Source organism: Micromys minutus (genome assembly GCF_963924665.1).
Source record: "Micromys minutus genome assembly, chromosome: 6".
Taxonomy (NCBI): domain Eukaryota; kingdom Metazoa; phylum Chordata; class Mammalia; order Rodentia; family Muridae; genus Micromys; species Micromys minutus.
The window spans coordinates 40233137-40258656 of record NC_137975.1 but is presented as its reverse complement, the minus strand read 5'-3'; the positions used below and the strand labels follow the sequence as shown (position 1 = coordinate 40258656).

Sequence of the window (25520 nt, the reverse complement as noted above, 5' to 3'; positions counted from 1 at the left end):
AATGTCTCTTACCTTGGCTTTTAGCCACTTTTTGTTGGCAAAAACAAAAAAGAGGGGGGAAAAGTAGAAATTAATTCTAGGTAAGTTGTATCTGACAGGACAGATTGACATTTATATTTGAAATACATTTTAAAAGTTATCTAGAGGAACTAGGGAAATAAATGTTTGTAGGTTACACTTATTTTTTTCCTCAGTACTAGGAACTGAACTCAGGGCTGCACATGCTGGTCAAGCATTCTACCAATGAGCTACAACTAGCCACTAGGTTTCCCAGATTGGGCTTGAGCTGACTTTGTGACCCAGACAAGGCCTGGAGTTTATGGCTGATTCTCTTGCCTCGGCTTCCCAGGTAGCCAGGTCTGCTGGCTCTTGTCACCATGTCTAACTAACATGGACTTCTAAAAAGAAGTTAATTCATAAGGAAGTTACCAATTAATTAAGCCAATCTCAAAATTTCTTAGGTCAGCATTTAACCCATGAATCTAATCAAACTAAATTGGAAAAGATGCAAAGTTGGGAAAATGCCTCCAAAGTATATAATGGCTTTTTCAGATGACAGCATCCAGCACCCATGTCAGGCATCTCATGACCACCTGTAACTTCAGTTACAAGACATCAAATGCTCCTTTCTGGCCTCTACAGACACTGCACTCACATGTACATCCCTGCACACATACACATATACAAATAATTAAAAATAAACAATACAGAATGTGTAAAGCTATTTTTAATATAGCAGTACATAAGATCTAAGACTCTGTTAAATAATGAATGCCCAAGTCTGAGATATTCATTACTTCACAAGTAGTATAATACTTTAAATATATAAGCCTTAAATTCTAAAATTTGAAATCCCATTTTAAGGCTAAGTGTAACTAGCTGAAAAGTAATTTAATATGTGGAAGTCTCTTAAATTAAATCCTGTATACCAAAGAGAATAAAGCTGATAAATAATAAGCATATAGCTAAACATCACAAACTGAGCTGGAAAGATGGCTCAGCGATTAAAAACATGTGCCGCTCTTGAAGAAGGCTTGAGGTGTAGGGGAGGGCAGTATATTTAATTCCAGCTCTTAGGAGCCAGAGACAGGCAGATCTCTGCATTTAAGGCCAGCCTAGTTGACATACTTACTGAGTTCCAAGCCAGCCAGAGCTACATAGTAAGACTCTTGTCTCAAGAAAATAAAAATAAAAATAAAAATTCACACATTGCTTTCAAGTTCAGGAAAGGATTCAGCCTTGCATTTCAATGTTTAAAAACAAAATCTGTGGGGTTGGAGAGATGGCTCAGTGGTTAAGATCACTGACTGCTCTTCTAGAGGTCCTGAGTTCAAATTCCAGCACCCACATGGTGGCTCATAGCCATCTGTAATGACATCTGGTGCCTTTGTCTGGTGTGTCTGAGGAGAGCAACAGTGTGTGTGTGTGTGTGTGTGTGTGTGTGTGTGTCTTTAAAAAACAAACAAACCAAAAAAAAAAAAAAAAAAAAAAAAAAAGGAAAAAGAAAAACCCCAAAAACCCCGAAGCCCTGGGAATGTAGCTCAGTTTGCAGAACTCTGTACAATGTGCACCAACATAGGGCTTCATTCTCAGAGTCCCATAACCCAAGTATGGCAGTATACCCCTGAAATCCAAGAATTTGGGAGGTGGCAAATGATTTGCTATACACCAATAGCAAAAAAGTTCAAGTCCAGTTTTGGGCCCATACAACCCTATCTCAAAAACAAAATTATGGGTGTTGTGTTATGAATAAGGTAATATGTGTGTGTGTGTATAAAACTGACAAAGAATAAAAATAGCCTTTAAAAAGCAAAAATATAGGAAAGAAATCATCCACTCATAGGTTGGTCAAATTCTAACTACAGCATGAATAAAGAGCCAGGAAACTCTCATATCTGATGTCTTCAGCAAGCCTACACTACTAGGAAGGTATATGTTGCTATGTTTTTATTGAACAGTTCAGTGAAAACTCTAAATAAAACCTACTTTGATCTTAAAGGCTACTTCTGTGAGAGATGACCACCAAACACACCTAAAACAATGACCTATAGTGCCAATCTCTTACAACAGGCTATTAAGAAAAAAATTTCCATTTCTATAGTTTGTCTATAAAGATTGGAGATTTCAATTTCTATCAATGACATTTGCTGTTCTCACACCTTATCTACATTTTTCAGATGACCCTAAAAGCAACATGAAATAAAACCTTATGGAAGAATTCAGATATCATCTTATGTACAAGACTGTGCTTCACCTTTGGTGTTTCTATTTGTTTAAAATGGTGTTTCTCACTGTCACCTGGGAACTGTCTGGAACCCTACCTAATCAACACGCTCCACATCTAGATGTAAAGTACTACATTTACCTAATATTACATCCTTGTTAAGACATACTAATGTATTGTGTGATTTAGGTATATGATGACTACATATGTACCATATACATATGCATACAATATCCTCATAATAATATTTTTAATTGTGCAAAAAAGTGTTCTAAGCACACTCTCACATCTTCATTCCTTCAACTGAAAGAACAAAGACCTCAGCATATGTATGTAAGCTGTTCTCAAATTAAAGAACAATAAAACTAAACTAAACTTTAACCCTGTGCAACTATACAACTTCCTAACTTTCAATCTTTATAAAAGCTCAGCTTCCTCTACTAAACAGTTTGTATATGTGACTGTGTTCCAAATAAGAAATGTTGTAAAAATAATCTCTGCCTCTTAAAGCTCAAAATATAATCGCTAGCAACTGACAATACGTATATGAAATGTCTATTTAGATGTTGCCAAACATAAACAAAATAAGAATTACTATTTTCTTAAGATCTCTCTTCCTCTAAACATTTATACTTATGAATGAGAAATTTCACCATTTACCTGGAATATGGAATTAAAAGCATCAGAATTTTCTTTGAACCCACTCAATTTTTCTAGCAGCAAGCCTCAGAAGTCAATGAGACCAATTGAAGTAACTAACTCTCACTCATATCTAATATTCATGTAATTGTGCTACAATTTATTCATATAAATAAATCTTAATAATAATAATAAATAATAATAGTAATAATCAGAAGAGGTGGGCTAAAGAAACAGTCCCATAGTTAAGAGCGCTTGTTGCCCTTACAGAGGTCCCAGAGTTCGGGTCCCATTACCCACATACAAAATGTTACAACCATCAAACAGAAGAAGACTGTATCTCTATCCTCTCTGATTTCCACATGGACCAAATGCATCTAGTATACATACATGGTACACATAAACTCGCTACACACACATGCCGTACACACAGTACACACACGAATATAGTATACATAAGGTACCTCACACAAGTGGCACACAAACATGGTACATACATTTTGCATATCCACATGGTCTGCACACATGGTACATTTACACATACACAGGCAAAATACTCAGTTACAAAGAAAAACACATCTGAAAAAATTAAGGACAATTACTGGGAGACTATTAAAGCTAAAACATCCCTGGTGTTTTGAGTTCCTACAAAATAAATGAAAATTCAGCTCCATAAATGACCAGATATTAATAATCAACCTTAGAGGCTTTACCTTAGAAAACACCAACTATGTCTAGCCAATTAAATGCCTTGCTTCCTTGATCTTTCACATGACCTCCACACAAACACTAAATATATACAACGGACAATCCTCTAATCTAATTAATCCTCTAAACTAATTTAGATATCTGTTCATTGTTACTATTACCAAAAACAACTCTGAATTTCTCCACTAAGTATTCAAGCCTTCCTTCCCTGTGTTCACTGTGAAACATTGTGGCTGTCCATAAAAATCATCTTTTGTTGTTCTTCATGTGTATATTCTGGTAGGTTCTGCATGGTGGGTTTCTCCTATCAGTATTTTATTCTGTTCCCCAAAATCTAACCAGGCTTACTTTATGCTATTTTTAAAATCCCATTAAAATATAGATACCACATACGATTCTGCATGAAATATATGAGATTCATTTAAATGCTATTTAAATGTGCATAATCTAATTAAAGAAAGGCCAAGCATATCATATATGAACACCAAAATACTAAAATCTGTAAGATAGAATATTAATCTTAGGAGTATGAAAATCTTGGATATAAAATGTGTTAGCTCAAGGTGAATATTAATCTATTTTAATATGGTATTTAAAATTCTGTATAATTATAAAAATATCTAAACAGTAAAGTTAAATGACAAAAAAACACCATGAGGAAACATAAGGTGTCATGATCTTTAATACAGCACAAATTTAACAAGCTGTTAAGAAATAAAACTTCATCTAGGAAGAGTTAAGATTAGGGGGAAAAATTAATCAAAATACATTACAAGAAAAATTTTAATTAAAAAAGAAATTAAATTTCTAAATACAAATAAATGTAAACCAAAACCAATAATAATAATTACAAGCACTAGTAGGGCTTGCCTAGGGTAAAAACGCACATTTTAAAATAAATTTAATTTCCTGCCTTATAATTTCAGCCAGTGCATAATTTATCATTAATAAATGCGCAGATTTCTATGGTTTTTTAAAGAGCAGGAGGGCTGATTGGGTGAGTGTCTGGTTTGTTGAGTCTCAGTGTCCAGCCCAGTTGACCTGGAGTACACTGTGCAGAACAGGCTGCCCTTTAAGCTGTAGTAGTCCTGTTCTTTCTGCCTCCTGGAACTAGTACTATTTCTTTTGAGATAGGGTCTTTGTGTATAACCTGGCTAGCCCAAAACTCACTCACTAGAACAGGCTAGCCTTGGATTTGGAGATACACCTGCCACACCCAGCTCTGGTATTATTTTTTAATTTCACACATCTCTATAATCCTGTAGGAAAAAAATAACATAAGAGAATGAAGTTCTTACAGAAGTCATAAACTTCCCCCAGCCCCCCAAAAAACCAACCAGTAAAAAGACCAGGGACAAAGTAATTGTATATGTATATATTTTATATACATACCAATACATTTTACACACATCAGCTTCATACTGGCTTCCTGAATGTCAGACTAGCCTCAAATTCTCTATGTGACCAGGATGGTCTTGAGCTTCCCTGCCTTACCGTTTAAGTGCAAGGACTGCTAAGTGTACCACCAACGTGGTACTTGGGATAAAATCCAGGGTCATGGTCATACTACACAAGCACTCTACCAACACATACCAGTTTCTAAAATACACCATTCTCACTGGCTACCCACTCTTACATCTTGATCAAAACACTTAAAAACAGTAACCAAAGCAATGTGAATATAATTAAGTGTATATCAGAAGTATACACTTAAAAGTGGCAGTAAAAATTGGGGGTGATATGTACCTTACCATAATCACTCTTTTTAAAAGGGGTGGTTTTTTAAATGTTGGCTTGTTTTAGCAATTAGAAAGAAAACTACCCAAGTTCTCATCCATATACTTTCAACATCTAGTAGGTTGTGTTTATGCTTCCTACTGAAATAATAAACAGATAAGAAGTTTTTATCAAACTTCCTTTTAGAATTTGGACCCAAACCTTTAATCCTAGCACTATGCAGGGGTACATAAAATAGATCAAATCTCATATCCTCACAAACATGGTGTCTTAAAGCACACAACCATGAATGAAGGGAAAAAATAATTCAGGATATTTGTTTTTGATATAATGGTTAAGTGTTGTGAGAAAGCTGTGTTAAGACAGAGCTTCACTATATAGTCCAAGCTGGCCTCAAACTTCTAATTTTGCTTCAGACTCTATAGTGTTACAATTTTCCCTGACATCTGGCTCAAAAATTTTTCTTTATTGAATTGTTAACATTATTTTGGTGGGAAGAAAATTAAGATGCAGCAGAGGGGAGTAAAGTTCATGAATTTTCCCAAATAACAAACTAAATATATATCTCTACATATTGTGGATATTTTTTAAATCTCAAAACAGGCAATAACACAGCCTTACATATTACTATTCTAAATTTTTTAAAATAAAATTGAATTTAGGCTCCCAAACAACGCTAGGCATACCATTAGTAAAATACAAGAATCAAGTAGTCTCTGCTATATTTGCCAAGTGTTTCAACTTCACATATAAGTGCCAAGCATGAAAGTGAATAAAACATTGCAGAAATTATAGAAGAGTACAGTAAAAGCTAATGTTCCTCTCTTGAGGAGACATCCCAGAATATTTATAATCAACACCTCTAGCAATAGCACCAGTCCTATCCACCAGCTACAATGTTTCCAGGCTCTGGCTGACTTCATTTTTATAAACAGGATGAGGGTCTACTTTCCCAGAGCATGCAGATTTAATTCCCACCACCTACACGGCAGCTGACAACTGCCTGCAACTCCAACTCCAGGGATCAGACACCATTTCTGGCTTCCACAGGCACCAGGCATTCAAGTGATACACAGACATGCGGGCAGGCAAAGTATTCACACATAAAATTAAAAATAATTTTTAAAATCTAAAAGACATGAAATATTCTGAGGAATATAAACAAAATCCAACAGTCTTCTGGGAAAAAGATTACTACCACATTCCAAAGCATAAGCTTATCATGTGCAGAGGTGGCTAAAGAACTTAGGCTGTTCCAGATGTTTGCAAGGACATGTAAATCAAAAAAAAAAAATTTTTTTTTTCAAATTTCAAGATCATATAATTCTGCCAAGCTTGAGTATAGGCAACAGATATTCTACAAATCTAGAGGTTATGGCAGATATATGCAGAACAGAATTTTATACAATTTTTTTCTATTTTAAAGAAAAATGTAAATAGCTGAATTTCATCCCCATAATACATAGGTACACAAATATTTAGAAATAAAAGGCCAAATTATATACAATTTATTTTCTAGACCAATCATAGTTTATAATTTAAATGGCTTACTTAGTAAATGGCTTTTTCAAGTTATGTTTTTGTTTGGGCATTTGTTGTTGTTGTTGTTATTTATGGTACAAGCAACACGGCATTATGTGTTGACAAGGGGACCAAGGGAAAACTTTCAGGAGTCTTATTTTCTCCTTCCACCATGTAGGTTCTAAGAATAGAATGCAGGTTAAAGGACTGGTAGCAAGTGCCTTTTACCTGCTAAGCCATCTTGATAGGCCAGTCTTTTCAGGTTTTTAGGTTTTTCTGAATAATGCCTATTCCATTCAGATAATGGATAAAATTCTGCTCCAAGTTTAGTCAAACATGTAGTTCATTAAATAAATATTCTAGAGGGCTGGAGAGATGGCTCAGCAGATAAGAGCACTTGTTGCTCTTGCAGAGGTCACAGCTTCACATCCCAGCATCCACAAAATGGCTACCAACTACCCATAACTCATTTCCAGAGGATCTAGAGGATACAACACCTTCTTCAGACTCTAGAGGCACCAGACATGCATTTAGTAATACACACACACATGCACACGCACACTGGCAAACACTCATACACTTGTATCTTTAAATACATAAATATTCTATAAATTACACTAGTTGCTAGCTAAAGGTAGTCTATCAAGTAAGAAATTCCTACCATAATTTTGATCCAAAATATCTGTTGAAAATTCAATATAATTCACATTATGTAATGCAAAAGGCTTACCTTAACTCCATGGCCCACATCATCCAGAACTGTGTAGTCGATAGGTTTCCGAATATACCTGACAGGACGCTCCATATTAGCAGGTGCGATTATTTTGTGAGTTCTTGATGTATTCTTATTTGTTGTCAAAATACCAATCTCTCTTCGAGCCACTTTTTCTTTATGAATATCCACAGTCTATATTTTAAATTTAAATAGAGCAAGAAAATATTATTTGGTATAGTAAAAAATGTATATGCTGTCCATATGCACTGGACCATGGGACTGTATCTCATACTTATTTTCCAATGAGTATGTACTAGGTAAATTTCCTTAAGGCTCAAATCAGTTAAAACTTAATAGATTTTTCTAAAGCAACTGTTAGAGGGAAAAACTGTTTCCTAGAAACCTGGAATGCGTGGAAGGAGAGGAGGCCTGCTCCGTCACTTTTATTTTATTGAAAGATACCAACAACAACAACAACAACAACCCCATCAGTGATCACAGTGCGGTGGAGAGTGCTGTGCTGACAAACTCGGATTATTTGAATTACTATAAATGTGTACAGTTCAAGTAGACTAAAAACATTTCACTTAAAGTCTTTACAAACTGACAGGCTTTAAAAGAGTGTAAGAGGCAAAGATAGAAATGACTGAAGGCAGAAAGAATTGCACTTGGCAGACACAATTACAGGAAAACTGTAAGTGCAAAGGCCATAGTCATCATCAATCCTCTTACATATCTGTCTGTTCAGCTTGCCCAGTAAGTGCCTATGAAACTGTTCTTAGAATATGGCATTTGGGGCTAGAGAGATGGTTCAGTGGCTAAGAGCACTGGTTGCTCTTCCAGAGGACCCAGGTTCAGTTCCCAACATCCACATAACAGCTCACAACTGTCTGTAACTCAAGTTCCAGTGGATCTGACTCCCTCACACAGACAAACATGTAGGCCCAACCCCAAATAAATATAAATAAGAAAATAAAATGAAGAAGAGGAAAGACTGAGGATATAACACACTTGCTAGCATGAATGCACAAGGCTCTAAGTTACAGCTCAGCAATAATAATACAGTTAAAACTTTCATTTATTTATCAAAATTCACAAAGTGGATAGCAGCCTAGGAAGGGCTCAGTGGTAGCCAGCATACAGCAGGACCCTGGGTTTGGTTCCTAACTAAAGCATGAGTACTCTCTTTTTTTAATCTTTGTTTTGCTTTTCATTTGAAACAGTGTCTCTTTCAATTAGATCTTTCTTTAAAGAAAGTGTTGTCCTCATTTTTTCTTTCTGGCCCACAAGCATGTGTTTCTTGAAGGCGTCAAAGAGGTAGGGCAAGGCTCCCTTTTACTATACTTTGCTAAGAGTGTTCCAAGACAATTTACATCTGTCCTTACATGTCTTCTTTCTTGTTGCCATGATTGCATGGGCCTATTACATGGAAACATTGCTTCCTCGAGTTTCTTCTCTAAACCTGCTAGTTTGGGACATGCTCAGATAAACAATGTTTTGTTTTTGAGACAGGATGCCATCTATAGCCCAAGGTAACCTAAAACTCACTATGTACAGCCATTGCAGTCCATTGAGCTCCATAGAGACTGCGCCGGGGTGAGCGAGAGCCGGACAGGCACTGGGCGACTCTGTGCCTCTTGGAGGAAAATCAACTAAACATGGGCAAAGGAGATCCTAAGAAGCTGAGAGGCAAGATGTCCTCATATGCATTCTTTGTGCAAACCTGCCGGGAGGAGCACAAGAAGAAGCACCCGGATGCTTCTGTCAACTTCTCAGAGTTCTCCAAGAAGTGCTCAGAGAGGTGCAAGACCATGTCTGCTAAAGAAAAGGGAAATCTGAAGATATGGCAAAGGCGGACAGGCTCATTATGAAAGAGAAATGAAAACCTACATCCCCCCAAAAGGGGAGACCAAAAAGAAGTTCAAGGACCCCAATGCACCCAAGAGGCCTCCTTCAGCCTTCTTGTTCTGTTCTGAGTACCGCCCAAAAATCAAAGGTGAGCATCCTGGATTATCCATTGGTGATGTCGCAAAGAAACTAGGGGAGATGTGGAACAACACTGCCGTGGATGACAAGCAGCACTATGAGAAGAAGGCCGCCAAGCTGAAGGAGAAGTACCAAAAGGATATTGCTGCCTACAGAGCTAAAGGAAACCCTGATGAAGCTAAAAAGGGGGTGGTCAAGGCTGAAAAGAGCAAGAAAAAGAAGGAAGAAGAAGATAAGGAGGAGGATGAAGAAGATGAGGAAGAGGAGGAAGAAGAGGAAGATGAAGATGAAGAAGATGATGATGATGAATAAGTTGGTTCTAGCACAGTTTTTTTTCTTGTCTATAAAGCATTTAACCCCCCTGTACACAACTCACTCCTTTTAAAGAAAAAAATTGAAATGTAAGGCTGTGTAAGATTTGTTTTTAAACTGTACAGTGTCTTTTTTTGTATAGTTAACACACTACCGAATGTGTCTTTAGATAGCCCTGTCCTGGTGGTATTTTCAATAGCCACTAACCTTGCCTGGTACAGTCTGGGGGTTGTAAATTGGCATGGGAATTTAAAGCAGGTTCTTGTTGGTGCACAGCACAAATTAGTTATATATGGGGACAGTAGTTTGGTTTTTTTTTTTTTTTTTTTTCCGTTTTTTTTTTCTTTTGGTTTTATTTTGGGTTTTGTTTTTTTTTTTTTTTTTTCCCTTCATCTTCAGTTGTCTCTGATGCAGCTTATAAGAAGATAATTGTTCTGTTAACTGAATAACACTCTGTAATTGCAAAAAAAAAAAAAAATTGCGGCTGTTTTGTTGAGATTCTGAATGCTTCTAAGTAAATACAATTTTTTTATTAAAAAAAAAACTCACTATGTAGTCCTGGTTGAAACAGTGTCTCACTATGTAGTTCTGCTGAGCCTGGAGCTTGCTATGCAGACCAGGCTGGCCTCAAAATTCACAAAAAATCACCTGCCTCATGAATGCTGGGATTAAAGGCATGTACCAACTTGACTGGCCCACAACTCATTTTCTTCATTTCATATACAACTACCCAAGAGTTTAAAACTTTCTTCTTATAATGAGGAAGCAATGACAAATTTATACCAACTGGCATGATCATTGATCACGTATAATCATCAGTATTAGATATAAGTTCATGTAGACACCAACAAACAAAGGTCAGGAAGGTTTATCACCCATTCTAGAAGATCTAGCTCCCTATAGTATGAGTCTTCCTGTAGCATGTCCAGCTTTGTATGAATGCATCTCCTCTTTGCAGCACCTTAATGCAACCAGACTCAGTTGCCTGAACAAATACTGAATGCTGGGCTTGGGGGCGTTTTGTTTTGTTTTTCTTTTCTTTTTCCTTGAGATGGGGGTCTCTGTATAGTTTTGTTGTCCTTAAACTCTTTGAAGACCTGCCTTTGCCTCAAAGTGCTGGGAATAAAAGAGGGTGTGGGGTGTGTGCCACCACACCCTTTGAAGTGTACTGGTTCTTGTAGTTGCTCAGTGATATTTTCTTTGACCCAGAATGAACCAATGTTAAATTAACTTTGCAAAGGAAAAAGCTCTGATCCTTTACATTTGGAGTTGGGGTAAGAATGAAACACACTAGCAAAGAAGAGTTTCTGGGATGGAAGAATCTGACTAACAGGAACTGAAAGGACCCATGAGAACTTCTAATAAGCCTCTATTTTATTATTGATTAAAATTAAGAGACAGTGTCAAGATGGGTACCTTCGAGCTTCAATAATTCCCTAGATATCTTCAATTTTTTACCAGTTGGAAGAAACTACTCACTACACTGATAGCCTAAACAGAACTGTCCCGTGAACAGCTAGAATTAAGATTTATCTGGTGGAAGGTGAACAGGAAAGGTTCTAAATATTTTCAAGTAATATTTAAGAGATGTGTGCACACTGAATATAAAAGGAGCAAATTTTGTGCCTATTATGGATAGAACAAAGCAAATCTTTGGCCAAGTTGTCTTTGAGGTGATGGGGTGAGGCAAAACAATGATGGTTAAAGAACAGTGACAACTGGGCTGGAGCAATAGCTTGGCAGACAAGAACATATACAGCACTTGCAGAGGGCCTACGTTCTACATTCCTAGCACTCACTATGTAACTACCTATAACTCTAGTTTTAAGGGATCCGATGCCTTCTTCTGGTCTTTAGTGGACACTAGGCATACATGTGGTGTACATATATACACGAAGACAAAACAAACATACACATATTTTTTTTTTTAAAAAAAGCGGCAGAAGGCCAGTGAGAAGGCTCAGCAATTAAGAGCACTGGCTGCTATTCTAGAGGACTCGGGTTCAATTCCCAGCACCCACATGGCAGCTCACAGCTGTCTATAATTCCAGTCCCAGGGGACTAAATACTATCTTTTGGCCTTTTCACGCCTCATGAGGCATACTCAAGGTAAACAGACATACAGGCAGGCAAAATAGCCATACACATAAAAGTTAGTTTAAAAAAGAAAGAAAAGAACAGCAGTACTATGCTGGTTCTCAGATCCTCCCAGTCTACCTGGTTAACATTCAGTCCTTCAGAGATTTCATAAAGCACAGCAAGCGTGTTTTTATAGAAGGTCATCCTGTAAGAAGTTCCACTAGAAAAAATGTCCCTGACAAAATCCCTCTGTGTATGAACTTTTATTGCTACAGGCAGGTATCAAAATGCTGATGAACATAACTGGTACCTAAGAAACTTGGTCAAGAAATCTAAAATAAACTCTTAATGTCAGCTCTAATTCTAATAAAAATAAAAAATGTTCCTGTTCTGTCTTTTAAAGGAGGAGTATCATACTACAGCCTACACTGGCCTCAAACTTATAGCAACCCTTCTTCACAGCTTCCTGATTGTTGGGATTATAAACATCAGCCACCATGCCTGGCTTTATCAAGAATTCAGAGCTACCTTGTCAATGGACAAATAGGTCACACTAAGGTAGACTCCTAACAACAATAGACTAGTATGCACACATATTACTCAGCAATTCTTCTGGCAAAAGCAACCTCTACTTAAGCAGCTTCTAATCTGAATTCAGTATCTCCCTGACACAAATACTAAACATCCCTATGTTGAAAAGATCCCCAGATAGTAGTGGGACACCCAGCACTCTAGAGACAGAGGCAGGTTGATCTCCGCACTAGGAACTGAACTCAGGACCTCTGGGATAGCAGCCAGTGCACTTAACCACTGAGCTATCCCTCCAGCCCCTTGATTTCATTCCTAACACAGAAGCTATCACCTCTCCCCAGAACTGTTCAGTCTGGAGAGAGTTGTTTTACATGCTAGCTGCATGGCTCTATAGAACGTTGAACTAGAACTTCTAGTTTTAGTGGTCTTTGCTCTTATTGACTCTTACAGAGACTGGTATTGGCTCTTCCAGTAGACCCACCTGACCAACCACAGATGTTAGCTTGAAGTACTGATACCCTTTAACATTTTCCACCCACAAGCATCTTAACACTGCTAAACACTGAAGCAGCTCTCTCAAAGAGCAACACACACAACAGTCTCTCACACAGCTCAGACACTTTGCTTCAAAAGTCTGCAAGTATTTCTGAGTTATCATGAATGGTAGCTTTTCCTTTTCTTCTCTCTGACTTTGTTCTAAGTCTGCTTTTCCTAACACCAAGGGTTTCCCTCTAAAGGTCCTGCTAAGCTGTGTGGTTGCCTCCTGTCACATGGCTGACCTCTAAACCAACTTAAACTTCTTGCTTTTCCCCACTTCACTTCTCCATTCTCCTCTTTTGTGCAGCTTCCAAGATTTACAGCTTGCTTGTCCTAGGATTTTTTTCCTTTAAACTCTAATAAAATTGTCCTCAAGCTTACCCCCCAAAACAGAAAAGTCAAAATACTGAAAGGACTGAGGTTTCACATTATATAGCTTGGCTGGCAAAGTGCTTGCCTTGCATGAACAAAGAGGTGGACACAGGAACACAAGAAGTTCAAAGCCCTCTTTGGCTATATGAGGAACAAAACCAGCCTGGACTGCATAACATCCAGTCTCTCAACAAACAAAAACAAACCTAAGCCCTTAACCAGTAACTGAGCAACAAAGGAGGCATAAGAAGATCTCTACATTTAATTTAAAAGACCTTTTTCCTTTTGCAACTAACCATTCCAGACAATAGATCTTAAATACTGAAATGTAAGACACTGATTTCTGACAATGAAAAGAAGTCAACAACCCTGGCAGGCACCAGAGAAAAGCATCTCAGAAGGTTAAACTAAAAAGAGAGAGAATGATCTGTCTCTGAGATCACACTGCAGCTTTCTTCCCAAAAGACAATCCTCTGGTACAATTACCACAAACTATGCAAATATTCTAAATTTAACTGACTTGGCAGGACCTGTGCAAGCCCTCCCAGACAGCTCTGATAAGTTCTCCAGGTATCTGTTCTATCCCCATTCCTATATCTACCATCCAGTCACTCCAAAGGACAAATGAATGCCACGTGGATGACACAGATAAAACGGAACAGATTGTACTGCCCACCTTCAGGTACACTCTCCAAAAAAGGTACTAATTACATGAACTGAAGTGAGAAGCCTACGGCTAATCAGGATGCCATACTAGAGAAACTGTCATCATGAGCACCCCGACTTCAGTAGTTGGTGTGGGGGCAATGAGGATTCTCAACAGTGTGTTGTTTAAGAAGCACCAATTCTAAAGGAGTAAGTAGCCAGAGTATTTTTTTGTGTAGAATAAAGTAAGAACAAGGAATGTTGTGACTTGTAAATTAGAGGTGGTCATAAGAGACCTTCAAGTGTTTAAGGAAAGATCCATTCTTAAGGGAGTAGTGGGATCCCACAGGAAAACTAATAAGTTAATTAGATTATGTTCTGAGGCAATTATTCCTACACTGGAAGTCATCCAATTAATTTGCAACTTGTCCCTGACTAGCTAAAGCAATCAAAGACAACCACCTTGGCCCTAGGGCCATTAGTATCAGCTCAGCTCAGTGGTTTACACTGTTACAGATGATAGAATAGCAATTCTTTCTTCAAGATAAGGCCATATGTGCACAATGTATCCTGCAATAGCCACATTCATGCCTTAAGCCATGTAGCAACTCAGTAAAAGAACTGAGAGACCACCTGGCTCTCTAAATTAGTCAGCTATCTGGGTCTTAATTCCTGGGCAGGGTAAGGGAGCTCAGCACTCTACAGGAAATAACCTCAATTTAATGTCCTTCTTTTAGTCAAACAAAAAAGATCTGTGCTGCCTCTGTCAGGGTTATCAGTGACCACCAAGTTGTGAAATCATGGTAAGGAACTTTTACCAGAAGCCAAGAAGGTATACCACAAAAGTAGATATAAGACACACTCGTATCTACTAATATCTGTGTGCTTTTGTCCATCTTGTGAAGACAGACACTGACTCTTTGCTGCATATTTTCTTGTTAAAGTACAGTTGTACTATAAATAGTCCTGATGTCTAGAAATAATGTATCCCACTGAAGATCTAGGAAGGTTTGTTTATCATCCAGTATAAAAAGATATCATCACTCTTCAGGGCAAAAGTCAAGGCAAAGGCAGAGCTCAATTCTCATTCTAACAGTCTGTGTTCCCTAACAAAGAAATGACACTCCTTAACAAGCTAACCTAAATCTCTGAAGATGAAGGTCAATGAGATGGCTTAGCCAGTAACTGCTTTCTGCTAAGCCCTCAGTCAACCTGAATTTAGATTTCCATGGAACTGAGGGCACAAATGCTAACATTCTGCTGTCTCAAGTCTTGGGAGCAAAGAAGTCCTGTGTCTTCTATCAATACTATGAAACTGTAGAGGACTACCTTGTTTGTGGTTTTTTGTTTAATAGTTTTTTGCACACACCCCCCCCAATAGAAGAGAGCCGTAGAGATGGCTCAGTTGCTGCTCTTATAGCGGGCCCAAGTCTGGCTCCTACTATCTACATCAAACAGCTCACTATTGCCTATAATTCCAGCTCCAGAGATTCTAACACCCTACTCTGGACTCTGGACACAAACATGTCACGCATACAGAGAACATACATAATATATACACAAAAATGCAAATAAAATTAGTATTTGACAATGTTCCCTCGGTAATTTTGAGATTTAATACAGTTACTGCTTTTATAAAATGTAGGGGTATACTCTTAGAATTGCCTCTAACTGTCTTTCCTTTATCCCTCTTTTTGAGACAGAGTTCTCTATGTAGTCTTGGCTGTCCCAGAACTCACTCTGTTGATCTTGAACACAGGAAATCTGCCTGCCTCTGCCTTCTAAGCCAAAATTAAAGGTGTGCACCACCACTGCCCGGCTCTAAACTGACTTTTTTGTGGTGCTAGAGATAGAAACCCTACCCTCATAAGTGCTGGGTAAGTGCTCTACCACTGAGTTACAGCCTTAGTTCATCTCCTTCATTTTCAGGAGGTCCAGTACCACTTAGCTAAGCACTAATTTTAGTTACATTTTACTTGTCATGTAATTAAGTTCAGGAATCTGTAACTCCACACAGAAGCATGGATACTTTGTTCAGAGATGAGAGGGACAACTTACCTTCATTTACTCCTACCTCCCCTGCATATTCCTTTCATCTCCTTTGCAAAGTCAGCTTACAGTACTGATCTAGATATGTTCTTTGTAAGCTCTGCTCAGTAACCTCATCCACATTTACATGGAAACTATTATGCACATCACAGACACGTTTTCCCTGTTCCTCTAGTGATGCCTCAAAATAAATATGGTACAAACAAGTAAATCTACTCCAGCCTATTTTTTAATGAGTTTACTTCATTTCTCTGTTAAACTATATATACTCTTTACTTCATATTTGTCATCAGCTCGATCCTGTCACATTTACCTTTATAATATCAGAAATCTGCTTCCTTTTATTTCCAACACTTCAATCCTAAATTACAACATATCGCTCATATCAGCTACTCCATGAGTCTTCTGGTTGGTCCATGGGCATGCCATCTGGCCCTGTCTTTCTTTATAACATAAGCATATGAATTTTATCTACCTCCCACCAAAAGTAGCCACCCAGAAAGAAAACAAGCTGAAAACTTAATGTCTCAGTTTCTTAGCTCTATTACTAGATCACCCCACATAGCTCCAGTCTTCAAGGGAAAAAAAGTTCAAAAGGGCTCAACTGCTTTTCCTGTTTCCACAGTTTGCTTCTGAAAGTTAGCTTTTGCTCACTCTCCTGCCCCTTATACATTGTACAAGTATTCAAGATATTATTTTAAATTACTTGAAAAAAAAATCTTTTTTCAAAGTTCTACTCCAATCTACTATCATGATTCTGAATCACAAGAATCCAAATCATATTCTGTTCAGCAATGCACACTTGGTTCTAACAGAAAAAAAAATCCAAAATGATAAGATTTACTGGTTTAAAAACACACACACACACACACACACACACACATACACATACACAGCTGTATACATATGCAAGCATGAAATCAGAAAATCCAGGTTTGAATACTTGCTGTCTCACTTCATTGTTATAAATATTATAAAGTTTTTAGAACATTAAGCCCATTCTGATAGGGCCTAAAATGGAGTTAAGTAGTAGTGGCAACACGTTCAAGGCCTTTGATTCAGTGTCTGAGACGTACATGTGTACACACCTGTCCATTATGATTAGTGAGCAAAATCTACAGAATTGCTTTGTAATCTACCCAGATGTGGTGTTCTGCACTTTAATCCCAGGACACAGGAGACAAAGGCAAGTGAACCCCTGTGAGTTTAAGGCCACCAGTCGACCCAGTTCTAGACTACCCAGGGCTACATAGTGAGACTATTTCAATAACCTTCCCCCAAACCATGTATCAAATATAAATCTCATTTACCAACCTAATCTATGATTCTACATCCCAAGATTAAGATAAAGCATTTCATGCTGGGCATGATCTACATGATGAAAGCCTGTCTCACAAAAATAAGTAAATAATAAGTGACTAAGTAAATAGAGCATTTTTAAGATATAAGATGTAAGCATACTACATTATACATTGTGAAGTAATGGAAATCATGTTCAAACCTTAGTTTTGCCACTAACAACTTTGGACAGTGTCCTAGAGCAAGTTTAATAAGCATTAAGGTTCTATCGAGTTGAAAATGCAATGAGTGTAAAGTAAGCAAGTACTAACAGCTACAATTAATTTTTTAAAGATAATGGTGGGCTTTGGAGAAATGGCTCTCTGGAGACAGGTTTGATTCCTAAAATCCACACTCTGACTCCCTCTTCTGGCCTTCATAGGCACCAAACACAAACATGACACACAGATATACATGTAGGCAAAACAACTATACATATAAAATTTTAAATAAGAAATAATATTCTACTCATAAAAATTGTTAGAATACCCTGACATAAACCTAAACCTCTTTCCTTTATGCTTTACTTATATTGATAATGCAGGAAAATTGAAAGCAGCAAGAGTTCAAAGAGAAATTTAAAGATCATATGACCTTCAAAGCTAGATACAACACAATCTCACTTTACTTACACACTGACAAGTATATCTTTCATTGACCTGCCATCATACCAATGTAAAATTCATAACAAATCTTCCTAAGATAATCTACAAGTTGAATGCATAAGAATAAAAATCTCAAGTTTTTCATGGTTCAAGACATATAAAAAAAGCACAAAGGGGAAAATAAAAGACATGGTTTTATCATTTATTTGTGAACTATAGAGTAGGCTCAGCAGTTAGGAGCACTGCTGCTCTTTCAGAGAACCCAAGCTCAGTTCCCTGCACCCACATCAGGTGGTTGATACCCATCTATAGGTCCTGTCCCAAAGCCTCTCATTTTCATGGGCACCTACACTCATGCACACAGACATACATGTAGATGCACACACCTACGCATAATAAAAATCATAAAAATAAATCTTTTTTAAAAGCTCGCTTCAGATTCATCATGAAAAACCTTAATAAGACAGTACTGTTGCCATACAAAATTAAGTAAATGGAACAATACAAAACTCAGAAACAAACTTGAGCTTAAAAGCAAACTTGCTATCTTAGGAGTTATGATACAGTGGGGGAAATGTATTACTCAAATGAAACACTAATTCACCACATAAAAGAGAAACTAAGAATGTATCTCTACACTATTACACAGGAAAAACTCCAAATGCATAGATATAAATACAAAGAAGGGCATGCTTATATATTAACAACAAAAATGCAAAAACAGATAAATCTTAGAAAAGACGCCAAAATCTTTAAAATGGTGTGTGTGTGTGTGTGTGTGTGTGTGTGTGTGTGTATGTGTGTGTGTGTGTGTTTGTACCTGTGCATTAACACAGCATCACACAGCCCATGTGTGGAAGTCAGAGAACAACTCTGAGAAGTTGGTTCTCCCTAGGTATGTTGGTGTATGCCTTTAGAGAAGCAGGTGAATCTCTGAGTTCCAGAAGAGCCTAGTCTACATAGCAAGTTCCAAGAGAGCCAGTACTATAGATAGTGAAACCCTAAAACAAAACAATAACAAAAAGGTAGTTCTCTGCTTCCAACATGTGGACTCCAGGGATCAAACACTCAGGGCATCAGGCAAAAGCTTACTTTATCTGCTGATCTCCATCCCACTGGCCCAATGTTGAATTTTTAAAATACAAGCCATATCAGACACATATACTGTCCCAAAATGAAGTATTAAGCAGTAATGGTTTAGGAATATAGGTCTAGCCCATTTCCTTCAGGATTATAATTTCCATGTAGGGACAAACACATATATGATGACAAAACCAGAAAATCCAAGGCACTGATTCTGAACCTGTAGGTCATGACCCCCATGAGGATTACATATTGAATATCAGATATTTATACTATGATTCATAACAGTAGATAAATTATAGTTACAAAGTAGCAACAAAATAATGTTATGGTTGGGTCATCACAACATGAGAGACTGTATTGAAGGGTCATAGCATTACGAAAACTGAGAACTATGGGCCTAGGGAATGATGAACAGCTCTTCAGGTATGGAGACATGTACTCAGAAGAAACTGAATCGGTCATGTTCTGTCTGTAGTTTAGCTGATGGATTAACATATTTTATCATAATTATAGCTAGCACCATCAGTCTTTTGAAGGTATCGAGAAACATTTTAAGTACTTCGATTGCAGGTACATGACACAAAGAACAAGGACTAGAATGGTAACGTTCTTTTACAGCAACACTGGAGACAACTCAGTGGCAGAACACTAGTATGAGGTCAGGCAGTGAATCCCAGAACCACATTAAAAATTTGTCTGGAGCAGCATCAAAACACTGCACCAAAAAAAAAAAAAAAAAAAAAAAAAAAAAAAAAAAAAAAAAAACTCAAAAAACTCATTTCAGTGGCCACATTTTACACACTGGAAAGAAGCACAGAAGCTTGCTTCAGAGGAAAGACAAGCTGAAGAGCCACAACAGAGTAGGCTGAGCTCTAGTCTTACTAAAAGCTAACATTATGGAAGTTAGGAGGTCACACTTTACAATTTCATGGTTCTATTTTTTGTAACTGGTCCACAAAGGCTACACATAAACAAAACCATGCTAAATTTTTGATACATGTGTAAACTGAAAGTTTAAATCAAGCTAAATGGTTATTTCTTTAAACATTTATTATTTCTTTATGGTGAAAAACATTAAAAATCATTTCTAACTTTCCTTTTTTCCTTTCTTACCTAGACTTAAATAAGACAGCATACTGTTGATATCCAGTCACTTTACTAGTCAGTAACAAAGCAGTCCACTGACTCATACTCTTCATCTCTCTCCCTTCTCTCTCTCTCTCTCTCTCTCTCTCTCACACACACACACACAGACACACACACAAGCATGCAAACATGCACAGATCTCTTTATGCAGTCTAGGACCTGAATTTGTCATCCATGTGCTACCATGCCTGGTTGAAAACTTCCTTTTTATTATTATTTATATATGTGGTGTGGTATTTTGTGTGTGTAAGTATGTGTGCAGGTACACACACCAGTGTACAAATGCCAGAGGACATCAGTCATCCTTATCTATTACTCCCCTCATCCTCCTTAGATAGTGATTCCTGCTGAATCTAGAGCCTGCCATTTTTACAGGTTAGCTAGCTGGCCATCCAACCCAGGAGCTTCTGTGTCCTGTCCTCAGAGGTGTAGTTACAAACAGGCCATACTGGCTTTTTATGTGAGTACCTGGAACTGAACACAGCTATTGCTGTTTGTATAAGTGTTCTTCCCCTCTGAGCCACACTAATTTATAAAGTCAGCCTCTAATGAATATGAATGTGTTACAAATTGGATAAAATAGTGTGTAAGTAAACATTTTTAAAGAAAGAGTAAAATATCCCCAAACCAATTCTATTGGAGGAAAACAATATTTTCCATGACAAATATAAAAGACTAAGTATAGTGATATAAACACTTGTGTAAAAGCAAGATGACTGTGAGTTCTAAGTCATTCTTAGGTAGAGTATAAATGTGAGGCTAGCCTGGGTTACAGAAGCAAATAAATAAATAAATAAATAAAATTCAAAGACACAAACAATTTGTAAGCAAACCGAAAACAAAACTATCTGGATAAAAACCACAGCTGAAAGGAGCATGGTGAATTCTAAAGCAAGGGATGGTGGATCTCTGTGACTGCAAAGTCAATGCAGTCTACACAAGGAATTCTATGCTGGGGATACACAGGGAGACTCTGTCTTTAATACCACATCAACAAAAACTGCTCTAGCACCCAAGAGAATAAGAGACAGTTTATTCTGGAACCATGACCAGACTGTGATTTAGAACCATGAGTGACCATGGCCCAGGACAGATTCAGGTTAGGCAAAATATACATAATGAGAACACGTAATTCCCATAGAGTAAACATCCTCATAAAATTTTATTGTTACATAACAAAAGAATGTAAGAAACAAAAGCACTTCTCAAATACATTGCATACTGAAATATCAAGTAGGTTAATTACAGCAAGATAGGAAATCTCTGTTACAGAATAATCATAACTCTCTGAGTCTTTCAGTTGGTGAAAGTTGGTGGCCATTAAGATACCACAAAATAAGTTAGCTAATAATCACAATAGTTACTAGGTAAACATAGAGGAAGACATGGTGGCCCATTAATAGTACAAGATAATCTGGCTCCAGACAAGCAACATTGCATGCAACTCTCCTCTTAACAAGTTCTAATCAGGCAACTGGCTTTGTAAGTTTTTAACATGGGCATGGCTTTGCTGTTTTTTATGAAACTTCTATTCATAATATTCTCTGATATTTGATTGTATAGGCTGAAAAGATGAAGTGGTCTTCCCAAAGACCAAGTTCAATTCCAAGTTCCCATAACTCTAGTTCTGCCCTCTTCTGAATCTGAACACACTTATCCTCATCTGCACATTCACCAATACACTTAATTTAAAAAGTAAAAAAGTTATGTAAAATTACCCACAAAGAAATATATTGTTTAAAATGCGTTCTCCTTCATGTTCTTGTCATTTTGTTGGGAAGGGGAGGAACATGTGCTTCTTTTAAAAATCTTCCAGAAAGAAGGGGTGGGGAGTGAGCCTGTCCCAATGCAACACAAAAAAGCAGGCAGGAAGAGCCATGCCACAGCAATACTACTATGATATGTCCTTATTTTCTACAATGTATTTATTTATCAGGAAGCTTACCAAACTTCACAACTGCCCCTAGAGAGAGAGGGCATTATAGGTTTCAAACAAAGACTCTTACATATAAACAAAGCCACAATATATATTTGCTAAAAGCAACTAAGAAATGAAAGTCTAAATCCTTTTGCCCTGAATAGCAAACAGAGATGGGTAGAAAAGAGGTAAGAGTCCTGAGACAAGCAACACAGAGAAAGCCTTCAGCAAAGAAAAAGACAGTCTTTGTTTGTTCTTGCTTATTTGGACCAGACTCTGAAAATGGCCGTATGCCCAAATTTCTGTTACAGAGCTCTGTTCAATACGCCTGAAACAAGGTCCCAATCAACTCTGAAATTAACTTGATTCAGAATGACCTACATATACACGCTAAAAAATAGATTTTTTAGAAAAATATGAACTGCAAAATCAGACTCCATGGAAACACACATAATATGAACCACTTGAGTCAGAATTATTATAAAGAAACTAGGCATGGTGGCTCATGGCCATAACAGCAACACTTGGAGTAATGGGCAGAAGAATCCCAAGTGCCCAGCCAGGCTGAGTTACAAGACTTTAAAGGGGAAATGTGGGGGAGAGGTGGCTCAGTGGGGAAGGCAGCTTGCTAGACAAATGTGAAACCAGTTAAGTGGAACCTGTGTTTTCTGGCTAGTTCTATGTCAACTTGTCATAAACTCACTTGAGAGGAGAGCACCTCAATTGAAAAAATGCCTATCGACAAGCTGTATAGCATTTTCTTAATTAGTAATTGACAGGGGAGGCCCAGAAAGCAACCCCTCACTGGGGCCTCTGCATCAGCTCCTGCCTCCAGGTTCCTGCCCTGTTTGAGTTCCTGTCCTGACTTCCTTCAATGATAGACTATGATAAACACAAGTGTAGGCCAAATAAACTCTTTCCTCCCCAACTTGCTTTTGGTCATGGTGGTTCATCACAGCAACTGAAACCCTAAGACACCATGTAAACGTAGGCGTAAACTCCAATGTTTTCCTCTAACCTCCACATGCACAGCATGCCATGCTACCTAATCTAATAACAATAAAAAATAAGTTTTAGTGAACAGAAATAGATCTGTCAATGGGAGAGGATGGTGAAAAGATAAAAGGAAAGTAGTGAGGAAATATGCTCAACAATGATATGTACACATGCAAAGGTTAAAAAACAAAATAATGAAAGGCTAGAGGGCAGATGGCTCAGGAAGTAAAGGTTTTGCCATTGAGCTGACAACCTGAGTTCAAATCCTGCAACAACTGGGTGAAAGATCAGAGCCAATTCCAGGAGATTCATGCTAATCACACAAGTGCCAACACATGTGCATACACACAGAGACACAAACAGACAAATACACCAAAAAAAAAGTTTAAATGGAGACCCAGGCCACTTCCTTTGAGAAAGAAAATTTCAAAACTAGGATTACAAACACGAAGACACCGTTTTAAATGCTGAACACATTAATTCTTCTGATACCAAAGATAAGCTACAATTGGACTGGTCCTAGATAACCATAAGATTTATTAAAAGATGGGTCTGGAGAGATTTTATTTAGAAAACAAATCAAGAATATTAACAATATAACAAAAAGTACATACACAAAAACAAAGATACAAACACAAAATTTTTAAATACTTTTAGTTAAAAAAGAAAAATAAAAGCAAAAATATCAACAATATAGCAACAAAGCTCTGTTTAGGCATTTTAATCTCCATAAATTAACAAGAACTTTCATGCAGATTAAAAACTAATCAATAAAATAACTTTTAAAAAGCAATTATTGAAACTTACAAAGGAGAAAAAAATAACAGATATAACCAGAAAGTAAAACTGAACAAAGTTTCCTAAAAGAGATAAGAATGGTATATTTAAAAAGATAGCACAGCAGAAGAAATTAAAATATATAAGTATGTGCATGTGTATATATACTCATATATATACACATACATCCAGAAATACAGTAGCCTCATCTCAGATGGAAACAGCCATCAAGTGACAGCACAGTGTCCTCTTAAAAGACAGTTAAGTAACCCCTGCAAGATCATACACACACACATGCATATGTGACAGCCACTAAATAAAATATATTCAGAAAGTTGACTAAAAGAGAACAAACTAAATACAAAACACTTAGAACCATCTAGATGATGGAGCATGTCTGTAATCCCTGCAGAAACATGAATCTTGGGTCCTAAACCAAACTTGGCCCTGTACTCAGAGACTTCACTGGGACTGTGGTAGGAACAGGTCAGGCAAAGCACTGCCATTACAAGTTTAAAGAAAAAGCCATGGGTGAGCTAAGGTGATGAACTCTAACACTGCCCCTGCACAAAAAAAAAAAAAAAAAAAAAAAAAAAAAAAAAACACACACACACAACAGTCTAGGACAGTACAAGTAATAGCAGATTCTAAGGTGAAATTTGTTTGGTTAACATAATGCTATTTTCTAAAATATTTTCTATTTATCCTTTGAGAATTTCAGGTATGCATAAAATGTGTTTCTGATGGGTTTTTTCATAATGCCATTTTTAATAGTACATAATCCTAAATTACCTAGCCTATGCATCTGCAATGGGACTGGGTGCTGTTTATTTTGTTTGACTATTTGTGTTTTGAGACAAGGTCTTCCTATGCAGCCCTGGCTAACCTGGAACTCAAGAGATCCTCCTGCCTCTGCCTCTTGAAAGCTGGAATTAAAGCCATCAAGCTTTATAATGAGTCTGTTGTAAGGATAAATTAATTCATAGTTATTCACATGTGTAAAATACCCTGGCATTTTTATGTACTATATATAAGCACCCTAGAAAGCAAAACTAGGTACACAAATAGGTATAACATTTTAGATTTTTATTATAATCCCTTAAGTAACAGTGACTGGCACTTAGCAACCTTAGTGTAGTACTCAATTTAGGGGAGGCATTTGTGAAATAAAGTCTAATGACAGTAGCTACATTTACTCCCCACCCCCCACATACACCACACACTGACTCAAATTAAACAGTCAGAAAAAAAAATTTTTTTTAAAGGGTGCATGGCACATACTTTGTAATCCTAGCACTAGGAGCAGAGGAAGCAGTACAGCTGCAGTGAACTTGAGGTCAGCCTGGGCTACAGACCAAGTTCTAGGCCAGCCTGAGTACACAGTGAGAGTCTGCCTCAAAAAAGAACATAACACCACAAAAAGAACCAAAGAAGAAGGTAGGCGTGAAGGTAGGACAGAGAGATAGGGATAAGGAAAAAGAAAAGAGAGGAGCTGGGAGGGGGAACAGGAAAAGACAGGAGAAGAAAGGAGGGAAAGAAAAAGAAGGGGATGAGGAATGGCGAAGAGGGGCAAGGAGGAGGGCAGGTGAAGGAGCATCA

The 25520-nt window shown here is 37.4% G+C and overlaps 2 protein-coding genes across 6 annotated transcripts in view; one reads left to right on the top strand and one right to left on the bottom strand.

Annotated features, from left to right (window-relative positions):
- Nucleotides 1–25520, bottom strand: part of ABI1 (abl interactor 1) — an 84072-nt gene that overhangs the window by 18650 nt on the left and 39902 nt on the right. For all 5 annotated transcript variants that reach the window (XM_080917939.1, XM_080917941.1, XM_080917940.1 and 2 more), the window contains exons 3-4: nt 7560–7736; nt 13–27 (exon numbers count right to left, since the gene is read on the bottom strand). In XM_080917939.1, coding sequence (XP_080774065.1) covers nt 13–27; nt 7560–7736 — 192 coding nt within the window. The remainder of the gene's footprint in view (nt 1–12; nt 28–7559; nt 7737–25520) is intronic.
- Nucleotides 9203–9842, top strand: LOC308421521 (high mobility group protein B1-like; the record flags this gene model as incomplete). Its single annotated transcript, XM_080917922.1, is given in 3 exon segments — nt 9203–9377; nt 9380–9400; nt 9403–9842. Coding segments are annotated over 3 exon segments (636 nt in total).